The sequence below is a fragment of the Tupaia chinensis genome, unplaced genomic scaffold (assembly GCF_000334495.1).
Source record: "Tupaia chinensis unplaced genomic scaffold, TupChi_1.0 Scaffold141824_1, whole genome shotgun sequence".
In the NCBI taxonomy this organism is placed as follows: Eukaryota; Metazoa; Chordata; class Mammalia; order Scandentia; family Tupaiidae; genus Tupaia; species Tupaia belangeri.
In genome coordinates, this window is record NW_006201681.1 from 281,918 (window position 1) to 293,428 (window position 11,511).

General features: G+C 34.8%; 1 protein-coding gene across 1 annotated transcript in view; it reads left to right on the plus strand.

Annotated features, from left to right (window-relative positions):
- Positions 1-11,511, plus strand: part of LOC102468573 (gamma-taxilin-like) — an 86,327-nt gene that overhangs the window by 47,890 nt on the left and 26,926 nt on the right. Inside the window, 2 exon segments of the mRNA XM_027766249.1 lie at positions 402-521; positions 3,922-3,996. Of these exon segments, the coding sequence (XP_027622050.1) occupies positions 402-521; positions 3,922-3,996 (195 nt within the window).

Genomic DNA, 11,511 nt, shown 5'->3' on the forward strand with positions numbered 1-11,511 from the left:
GGGAAAGAGAGGGAGAGAGAGGAAGAGAAAGAGAGGAAGGAAGGAAGGGAAGGAGGGAGGGAGGGAGGAAGGAAGGAAGGAGCCAGATAAAGCAAATACGTGATAAAACAGGCAACTTTACAACAGACACAATAGAAATACAAAACATCATTATATACTATAATCGACTATATGCCAACAAACAAGAGATCATGGAGGATATAAGCAAATTCTTGGATGCATATAATTTACCAAGATTGAATCAGGAGGACATTGAAAAACTGAATAGACCCATAAAAAGCCATAAGCTTGAATCAGTGGTGGAAAACAGTATAAGCAAAATGTTGCTACTTGTGTAGCTTTCTTTCCATTGTGTTCCTTTCTTCATTAAATGATAGAAAAAATTTTTATTTTTTGCATAGCATATTGATAAAGTATTCAAGCATAAGGAACTGCAGCAACAGCTTGTGGATGCCAAGCTCCAGCAAACAACACAGCTGATGAAAGAAGCTGATGAAAAACATGAGAGAGAGAGGGTGTTTGTAAGTTCTTTCTTTTTTTCACCTTTTTTTTTTTTTTAAATTTCTACCACAGGATATGTGCACTTGCTGGAGAGAACCAGAGTATGTCAGAAAGAGAGAAAGTGAGAAATCATACCCCAAAGAGTATGGCTGTGATATAGTCCCTCCTCTTCCATAGTCTTCTTGGGATTTTGGCATGTATGCACACATGCCTGGCATACTTTTCAAGTCCTTGAATCTGGTACTCAAATCATGGAGTCAGTTTTATGGGATCGGACACCTAACCACCATATTACTAGCTGACCTAGTTCTGTTTTTTTTCTCTTTGTTTGTTTGTTTTTAAGATACTGCTAGAATTATAACCCGTTATTTAAAGTAACTTATACTTTTAATATAGTGGCAGTGAATACAACTTTTTTTTATTCTCTAGGTTGACAGTGTATGTTTTGGGTCATTGGAAAAGTCATGAAGCATTTTTCCCTAGTAAAACAGAAGATAAGTCATGATTTTTCCAGCAACCAAATATATGTGCATGTGTTGAAATACATTCAGATTTTTGTTTCTGTTAAATGTTTATGTAGAAATAAACTGTAGAAAAAAATGTATTGTAGATATTATACCAGTTAGTAGTTTTATTTTTTCATAATTATAGTACTATCTTTCTTCTTACATCATGGTCACGAGATTCAAGAATTGACACAGTGTTTTGCAAATTTAGCCTTGAGAACTAGGGACAATTATATTTCATACCAACTTTGATTAATCATGGGTCTTACATATGGTACTACATTTTTTTAAACAGGTATTTTGAAAGTAAGTAAACTACTTATTTACCTAGTCTGGTATAAACTAATGATAAAATGTAACAAAATGTTTCTTAATCACTCAGCATTTTTGCCAGACTGTATTATTTGTTTATTTTGCCTACTGATAATTACATACAAGCTCAGCCATGTAGCACAAACAGTAGGGCAGCAATAAGTGATTGTGGAATCTAATGGGAGACCTGAGTTTGGAGCCTAGGCTAACCTGAATATACTGTGTGTACTGTCCTATGTCCATTATAGTGCCATTTGAAATCTGGGAGAAAGATCATGGCATGAGAGACTGTTAAGGGTTTCTGTCTTTTGCATGTGCATTCTCTTTCTCTCATGAAAAGAAATAAGCTTTAAAAAATAGTTGTAAACAGTGAAATTTCATTGAGTATATTTGTTGTATGCAAATTAGATCTAATGTACTATAAATGATTGAATAAATGGAAGTTATATTAATAATACAGACTATTTCATCTAGTATTTCATTCGAGTAGTATAGACCCTGAGTTCAGAATAGTCTGAATACTCAATTTCTGAGTTTTCCTCATGATGTTGGTATCTTATAAGTGTCTTACTAGGGTTTAGAGAAATATACTTTGACAAAGCATGGACCTTAAGTATAAGCTGACAGTGTTATTAGGAAAAAACTGGAACAACAGTTGGCATTTTCTACTTGGAATATGAATGACCTGAATGTGTATATGTGTGTGTGTGTACGATGTGGAAAACAGTATAAGCAGAATGTTGTTGCGTAAGTGTACTTTCTGGTGACAAGGATTTTTTAAGACTGACTTACAGCATATGACATTTTACTTCAGAAATTGAGGGATCTGAATTTCACCATAGCTTACTATGCAAACTTTATTATATATTTTTCTGAAAAACCCAGATATTTTAGCCCATTGTCTTTTCTTAGCCTCTTCTCCCTTTTTTTTTTTTTTAAGAGAGATTTTTGCTATAGTTGTGTGTGTACTCTCCAGACAGACAGAAAAAGTGAGAAATTACTCCCTACGGGGGATGACCACACTGCAGTCCTTCTCCATTCTTCTCTTAGGATCCTGAACACACACACACACACACACACACACACACACACACACACTGTGAGTTTTAAGTCACTGAGTCCAGACTTAAACTGTGGTCAACTACATGGGAGTCCAGCAACGTAACCATTAAGCCGTAACCATTAAGCCATCTGCTGGTCCCATCTCTCCTGTAGATTTTAAAAAGTGATCAGAAACTGTGTCTCTGTTTTTCATTGCTTTGCTACATATTCTTTTAAATCTTTCTATTCTTGATTCTTAGAATAGAAGTGCTTTAATTATTTTGTATTTTTTAATGGCCAGTTTCTGTTTTTCAAGATATTTTTTTCATGATAGCACACATGCCAGTGAAAAGCAGCTGCGATCTCCACAGTATCTGGTGATACCACAGCTTCTTCTGGTGATACCACCCTTCTTCCTACCATCCATTTTTGAGAAGTAGAGAGCATGAATCTCTGTAGGATCTGATGGTACCACAGCTCCCTTCTTACAATCCATTTTTATCTCTGGCATTTGTGCAGATCCCAGGAGTATTTTCAGGCTGACCAGGATAGGGTCATAATGTGGATACAGCATATTTTGAGCAGTGCATTACTGCTTTTCTTTTTTATTAAGAGAGGTATTTGCTTCAGATAATGTGCACTTGCTAAAGAGACAGAAGACAAAGTGAGAAATCATCTCCTGGGGAAATGACCACAGCATAATCCTTTCTCCGCTGTTCTCTCAGGAATTTGGGAATACCGGCACATGTGTCCACATGTGAGTTTTAATCTGCTGTGTCTGGGACTCAAACCACTATTGACTATGTGGGAGTTCAGTGATGTAAACATTACACCATCTGCTGGTCCCTAGATCTTTTTTTAAGGGATGACATTATTCCTGTCTGTTTATCCCACTTTTTCCTAAGCATTTTAGAAGTGATAGATAGATAATTTTTCCAAATAAAAGAACTGGGACCAAATTATAGAGCTTATTTTCCTGGGATATACTCTAGAGAATAAACTTATCACAGGTAACTTACAAATGAATGATTTTCAGAACTTGCTAAGTGATGTACCTCTGTAGGACTAGCTGTTCTCTCAGGAATTTGGGAATACCGGCACATGTGTCCACATGTGAGTTTTAATCTGCTGTGTCTGGGACTCAAACCACTATTGACTATGTGGGAGTTCAGTGATGTAAACATTACAGACTCTACTGGTCCCCATAGAAGGGCTCTCTAAATGACCAGATAATGACAAAATTCACCATGTTTTCTAATTATAAATGTAGACTTCTAGTTACTATTATCTAAATTCTATAAGAATTCAAGCCTGACTTTTGTAAATCTCAGGCCTTTAGAGCGCTTTTTCTTTTAAGGGGTTAAAATTACTTCTATATCTTACATGTTAATAAGTGAAACAAATTAAGTATTTAGGTAATTGACAATTAAAGTAAGAGGATATTTCTTCTGTTGACCTGTGAGTCTTGCTTAAATATTGAGTAGAAGGCTACCCTAATTTGTCACTTATATTTTAGCTATAATTTCTATTAGTATTTTGCCAGACTATTTCTTTTTTCTAGTTATTAAAAGAAGCAACAGAATCAAGACACAAGTATGAAGAAATGAAACAAGAGGAAGTACAACTAAAACAGCAGGTAATAAAGTACAGTGTCACTATATTGGTCATTGTCATCTTGAAATCTCCTTCAACTTAGGGTGACTAACTTATGCTGATTTATTTACTCTTGTTTTTTCTTGAATTTAACACACTAAGTTCTAAACCCCTTAGTTCCAGGTAAGTTTGGATTACAGCTTAGCATTTATTCAGTGATTCCATCCCACTATCTTAGATATTTTCTTAATTATCTTGAGAATTTTGTCTTAAGAACATCTGCATTTAAATAAATAACTAAATAAATAAAGCCAAAACTGCATGCTCAGACAGTCCTACTTCCAAGTAAGATTGTGTATATGTGCATACTTTTTTTAAAAAAAGTTATCTTCCATTTTTCAGATCCCTAAAGTATCCTATTCTGTTGGGTCATCTGAAAAGCTATGACATTTTTGTATAGAACAACATAGAAAAATACATTATGTTTTTTCTGACAGTAGTTGTTGTATGGTTGCTTTGATGATATGCTGGAAGCAGATACTATATCCTCACTGAAAGGAAAGGTACAGAAAGGTTGTAGTACTTATCTCTGAAAAATTAAACAACCTGGTCTTTGTAGGTAGAAGCAAATAGGTGTTTGTGTATGTAATTCACCCTTACTGAAGTTACAGTATTGAAAAGAATTTTTCTGTTATGTTTGTTTTAGTTTTTTGCCATAAAGCCAATATATTCACCAGTGAGAGACAGACAGGAAGAGGGAGAAAGAAAGTGAGAAGTCAACCCTGTGGGGATGGCCAACTGCAATTCCTTCTCCATTTTTCTCTTAAGATAATAGGCATGCATGCACATGCACACAGTATGTTTCTAAGGCCACCGGGCCTGATCTGAGACCTGAACCATGGATGGTCATATAGGAATCCAGGGCCTTATTAAACATGCCACTTGTTGGGTAAAATCTGAAACCTTTTTGTATAGAAAATGCAATGTAGAGACTTTTACTCAATGCTGATGTACATTAACATGTATTATCTTCATGAGCACCACTTTTGAGTGCTGTTTATCTTCGAGATATTTTATAAATATATAATGATATTATATCAAGTTATACAATTATATTGAAAATATGGGAGAGGTGAGGGATCAGCAGTTGACGTAATGGCTATGTCACTGGACTCCCATGTAGTCGACCGCAGTTCGAGTCCTGGACCCAGCGGCTTAAACTCATGCCGGGCGCGTGTGCATGCGTGGACCCTGAGAGGAGAATGGAGGAGAAGGGATTATGGCGTGACCATCCCCCCTGGGGAGTGATTTATCTTTCTGTCTCTCTCTGTCTCTCTGGTGAGCGCACATGCCCTATAGTGAAAACCTCTCTAAAAAAAAAAAATGGAGAGGTCAAATGTTAGGTATCTTATATTTTTTATACATTTAATCACTGTATATCATTACAGCATGCAAATTGAATTTTCCCAGTTAAATATATTATCATATACTTTATACACATTAACAAATAATTTTCTTTTTAGTATCCCTTAAATTTTTGCATATTTTTTTCTCTTTGATTTCCTGCCTCCTGTCCTCACACATTTCCCACCTCTTATCCTCATACATTTCCCATCCCTGTCCTGCTCTGTCCCTAGTATCCACTTTGTTTTCATGCTTTTACATCTTAAGTATTTGTTTCTGCCATACAGTGAAGACATTCTGTGTATATTGAATCGGAACATACAGTGCCTCTGTTTCATAATCTGGTTTCATTTAACAACTAAACCTTGCATAGTCATGTACTTTCAATGTCTCATTTTTTTTATAATGGCTCAGGACTATTTCATAGTGCATATGTGCCACACATTTTCAATCTGTTCATCTGTTTACAGACATTTGGGTTGATTCCATGTCTTACCAGTTGTGAATATTGCCAAAATAAACATGGATATGCAAGTACTTCTCTTATGAATGTATTTCTGTTCCTGGGTTTATACCTAGGAGTGGAATTGCTGGATCATATGGTATATTTATTTGTAGAAAAGGCTGTACTTATTTATACTTCCAATAACAGTATAGGAGAATTTCCTTTTCACAACAGCCTCATCAGCACTTAAAATTTTTTATATTTTTAATTTTGCCCATTCTGACAGGATTTGGGAGATATCGTATTGTGGTTTTGATTTGCATCTTCCTTATGATAAGTGAGGTTGAAAATATTATCATAGCTTTTTATTTGTTGGTATAGCTTTGTTAAGAGTTATCTTTTCAGCTCATTTACCCATCTCTTAATTGGGCTGACTTTTTTTTTTTTTTTCAGGTGAGCTGCTTTCTTTCTTGAATATTCTGGTTATAAGATCCTTATCTATATTCTCCCATTCTGAAGGTTACCAATTCACTCTAATTATTGTCTCTATTGTGCAAAAGCTTATTAACCTGATATGGCGCCACTTGTCTATTTTAGGGTTTACTACCTGTACTGTAAACATCTTCATTAAAATTTTTGCATACTTCAGTATGTCCAGTGTTTCCCCCTGAGTTATTGTCAGTAGTTTTATAATTTAAGGTCTGATATTTAGATCTTTGATCTATTTTAAATTGCCTTTTGGTGAAGAGTCCAGTTTAATTTTTCTGCACATGCATATAATTTTCCAGCACCATTTGCTAAAGAAACTTTCTTTTCCCCACTGGATTGATGGATGCCCTTTGTCAGAAATCAGTTGGTTATATGTTTTGGGGTTTATTTCTGGTGTTTCTATTCTGTCCTCTTGGTTCACTTGCCTGTTTTTTGTGCCAATAACCATGCTATTTGATTATAACAGCTTTGTAACATTTTGGAGTCAGAGGGTAAGATGCTCATACATTCTTGTTGCAGAAAGTTGCTTTGGAATATTGAGTCTTTTATTATCCTAGATAAATTCAATTACTGCTTTCTCTAAATCTGTGAAGTATATCTTTGGTTATTTGATTGGGATTGCATTAGATTTCTAGATAAATTTGAATCTATTTGACATATTGATTATATTATTTTTTCCAGTTCAGGAACATAGGAGGTCTTTGCACTTTTCTGTGGTATTTTTTCTTTCTTTCTTTAGTTTTTCATACTTTTCTATATAGAGATCTTGGACTTCCTAGGTTTCCTTTATTCTTAGGTTTCTTGTATTATTTCTGGCTGTTATAAATTGGATTGCTTTCTTTAAATTTTTCTCCATCTGCTTCTTGTTTATGTATAGAAATGCTGTAGCTTTCTATTTATCAACTTGGTATCCCGCCATTTTATTGTATTCCCTTATCATTTCCAGCCGGTTTTGTTTGTGAATTTTTTGCATTACTTATGTATATACTCATGTGATCTGCAAATAGAGGTAATTTCACTCCTTTCTTGATTTGAATGACTTTTATTTTAGTCTGTTGTCTGATTGCATTGGCTAGGACTTGCAGTACTGTATTGAAAACGAAAGGAGAAAGTGGGCTAGTTTTTAGTGGAAAAGCCTTGAGCTTTTCACCCGGTCAGTATGATGTAGCTATAGATATTTCATATATTGCTTTTATTTTCTTGAGAATTGTTCCTGCTATGCTAATTTTGATGTGTTGTTGGATACAATTTCCTAGGATCTTTTTTAGAATTTTTATATCAATGTTCATCAGAGTTGTTGTCTGTAGTTTTCTTTCTATTGTTATGTCCTTGGAGGCTTCACAAAATGCATTTGAAAAAGTTTCTTCCTTTTGAATTTTTAGAAATATTAATAGTATGAGTAGAATGGGGGATTAGCTCTTAAAAAGTTTTTATATTGTAGGGACCAGCAGTTAGCGTAATGGCTATGTCTCTGGACTCCCATGTTGTCATCTGCAGTTTGTGTTCTAGACCCAGTGGCTTGAATTCATGCCAGGCACGTGTGCATGTGTGCCCAAAAATCCCGAGAGGAGAATGGAGAAGGGATTATGGCATGGCCATCCCCCTCGGGAGTGGTTTCTAACTTTCAGTCTCTCTGTCTCTCCCTGAGCGCATGCGCCCTATAGCAAAAACCTCTTCTCCCCCAAAAAAAAAAAAAAAAAAAAAAAAATTTATGTTGTAGAATGCAAAGCCTAGGCTTTACTTTCTTGGAATGTTATATATTACTGATTCATATGGATCCTATTCATGTTTTCTATTTCTTCCTGATTCTATCTTGGTAGATGATACATGACCAGAAATTTGTTCTTCTCAACCAAGATTTTTATATATGGTGTTTAGGAACTCATAGCATTTTCTAATGATCTTTTGTATATCTATTGTATACATTGTAATATTAACTGCTTCATGGGGAATTTGATTTATCTGTTTTTTTTTTCCCGCTCCTAAATAACTCTAATGATGTATCTATTTGTATTATTATCAAAGAACTAGTCTTTGTTTTCACTTATTTTCTGTAGAATTCATTTATTTTCTATTTTATTTATTTCTGCTTGGATCTATTTTATAAGAATTATTTATTTGTGTAATTTTTTTTTTGAGAGGTTTTTGCTATAGGGTGCATGAGCTCACCAGACAGAGATAGAAAGTGAGAAATCACCCCCCACGGGGGATGGCCACGTCGCAATCCCTTCTCCTGCATTCTCTTCTCGGGATCTTGGGCACACATGCGCATGTGCCCAGCGTGAGTTTTAAGCCACCAGTTCCGGGACGTGAACCATGGTCGACTACATGCGAGTCCAGTGACATAGCCATTATGCTAACTGCTGGTTCCGTTAATTGTGTAATTATTTTTTATAAATTAATTTTATTTCTTTACATTTAATTACTATTTTAACAGTGTAGAACATTTCTTTTTCAGGACAAATACTATGCATGTCAGTCAAGCCAGAGATATTATTCTATAACTTAGTAAATTCCTTATTTTTTGTCACTTAAGCATACTTTTATTTCTTCTTCCCCTTTCCCTCCTCTCTCAATTGTGTAATTATTTTTTATAAATTAATTTTATTTCTTTACATTTAATTACTATTTTAACAGTGTAGAACATTTCTTTTTCAGGACAAATACTATGCATGTCAGTCAAGCCAGAGATATTATTCTATAACTTAGTAAATTCCTTATTTTTTGTCACTTAAGCATACTTTTATTTCTTCTTCCCCTTTCCCTCCTCTCTCTTCCATACTAAACTTTTTTCCACTTTTTATTGATTCACAAAATACCTTAAACTAAAAATATGGACAAAGTTAAAATCTAGTGACAAGTGCACTGTAATTTTCTTCCAAAATATTTATTTTTTAATTAATTAATTTACATTCATTTCTTAAGAATTGTCACAACATACAAAATGTGATTTCCCATCCAGAATACCAGAATATACTGCATAATGGCTTAACCATACATGGTATCATTAATAATTATCTATTTGTAGCTTTATGTGTATATATACATATATATGTATACACACGCACACACATATATATATATATTCTGCCATTTCCCACCCTCTTCCCACACTTTCTCACGTGTCTACAGCTGTTTTCCCTTCCTTCCCCCCCCACATTTTATTGAGTCACGAAATTACTTAAATAATCTAACTATTTTCAATACCAATTTCAGATGGTATATACAAATATGTGAATACATGTCTGACTTTAAGTGTGAAACTCTGAATAGAATGAATATACTGTACATATGGCTGATGCTATATATAGCTTACTACAAGCATTAAGTAGGTATTTTGAACTCGCATTTCTGTGTGTCCATATTTAATTTTTCTGGTATAGCACTCCCTTGACATTTTTGGAGATCTGATCTGGTGCTAGTAAATTCTTTCAGGTTTTGTGTATCTGTGAATGTTCTTGTCTTTTGTTCCCATATGAAGGATAATCTAGCCAGGTACAGTATTATTGGTCGAAATTGCTTTTCCCTTAACACTTTGAATGTATTTTTCCCATTCTTTCCTTGCTCACTTCCAGTGAGAGATCTGCTGTCAGTTGATGGGATATACTTCATAGTTAACTTGATGTTTCTCTCTTGCTAATCTTAGTACCTTGTCTTTGTCTGTGGTTCTGGTCTATCTGGCTCTAATGTGTCTTGGAGAAGATCCTGGGTTGATTATATTTGAGGTCCTTTGTAGTTCTTGGGTCTGGGTCTTTGATTGTCTCTCTAGATTTGGAAAGCTTTTAGGATTTCATGGAATAGGTTATCAATGGCCTTAAGAGTCTCTTCACCTTCTGGGATACCAATTATCCGGATGTTTGGACATTTGGTGGACATTTGGTATCTGGTATTTCTTGTATAATATTCTCTTTATGGAGCAGTTTTCTCAGTCTTCATGGTGGATTTTTCTAGGCCAGTGATTTTATATTCTACTTTTGAGATTCTCCCTTGAGGAGAATAATTTTCTTTTTTTCCCATATTTTTTATGACCCTGAAGTGATTTCTAGTCATCTGATGGGTGATGCATTTCTTCGTAATTCTTAAAGTTCATTATGAGCATTCAGAGGCATGCAAAGGAGTTGATCTGCAATCTCTCTTACATTATATTTTCATCCTTTGTACATCAGATTCAGTGGGAATAGAGGAATATTCTGACCCTAATCATATTCAGATGTTTGAAAACTGTGGAAACTGTTCCTTGGAACTGTCTAGATACTTAGTGCATAGAGGCTTAGCCAGTGAATAAACATAAAGAAAAAGAGTTACAGAGGAGGACTGAAAAAGAAAAAATAAAAAAGAAAATTTAAATAGTTTGAGTTTAATTTTAAAAAACATTAAATAAAAAAACTGTACAGCCTTCACAGAGGTGAAGTTTAGTATCCATCACAGAAGGAGTCTGGCCTGGGATTGTGCTTTTCCTAAATGGAATGTAGAAAGGCTCCAATTAACATAATAAAGCAGGGCTTTGAGAGCTCAGAGAATACTTTACCTTTAAAAAAAATCAAAATTAAAAAAAAAAATTAGAAGTCACAGAGAGAGACATAGAGAAATGGAAAAAAGGAGGCAGAGGTAGTCCTACCTAGTAAAAATGAATCTGGAATAAGAAGTCTCAGCAGAAAATCTTAATTTTGGTCAAGAAAATCAATATTTTAGAGCTGAAGCTCAGTATCTATCTCAGGATGAACCCTGCCTGAGTTTGTGCCTTTCTCACTAGAAATAAATCTGGAATAATAAGTCTTGGCAGAGTAGGGCCAGCAGGTGGTATGTGGTTAAGGGCACTGGACTCCCACATAGCCAACTCTGGTTCGATTCCTGGACCTGGCAGCCCCTCACTTTCTCTCCCTCTCCCTCTTCTCTCTTTCTGTCTCTTTCTCTGGTCAAATTAAAATTAATAATGTAAAATGAAATAATTCTTAAAATAAGTTTTGGCAGATAATCTCATTTTCTGTCAAGGAAATAGGTATCTCAGAGCTGAAATTCAGTATCCCTCTCAGGATGATTTATGATTACTTTTTAAGTTTACCTGAGAGAGACAAAAAAATGAGATAGCAAGCTGCCAGGTCTGGGACTTAGAACAGTGCCTGAACCACCACAACACCTGCTGGCCTCATCTGCTTTTATCTTTATTATTTCTTATTTTCTGGCATTTTTTTGTGGGTATTTTTTTTTGGTAGTGTTTTT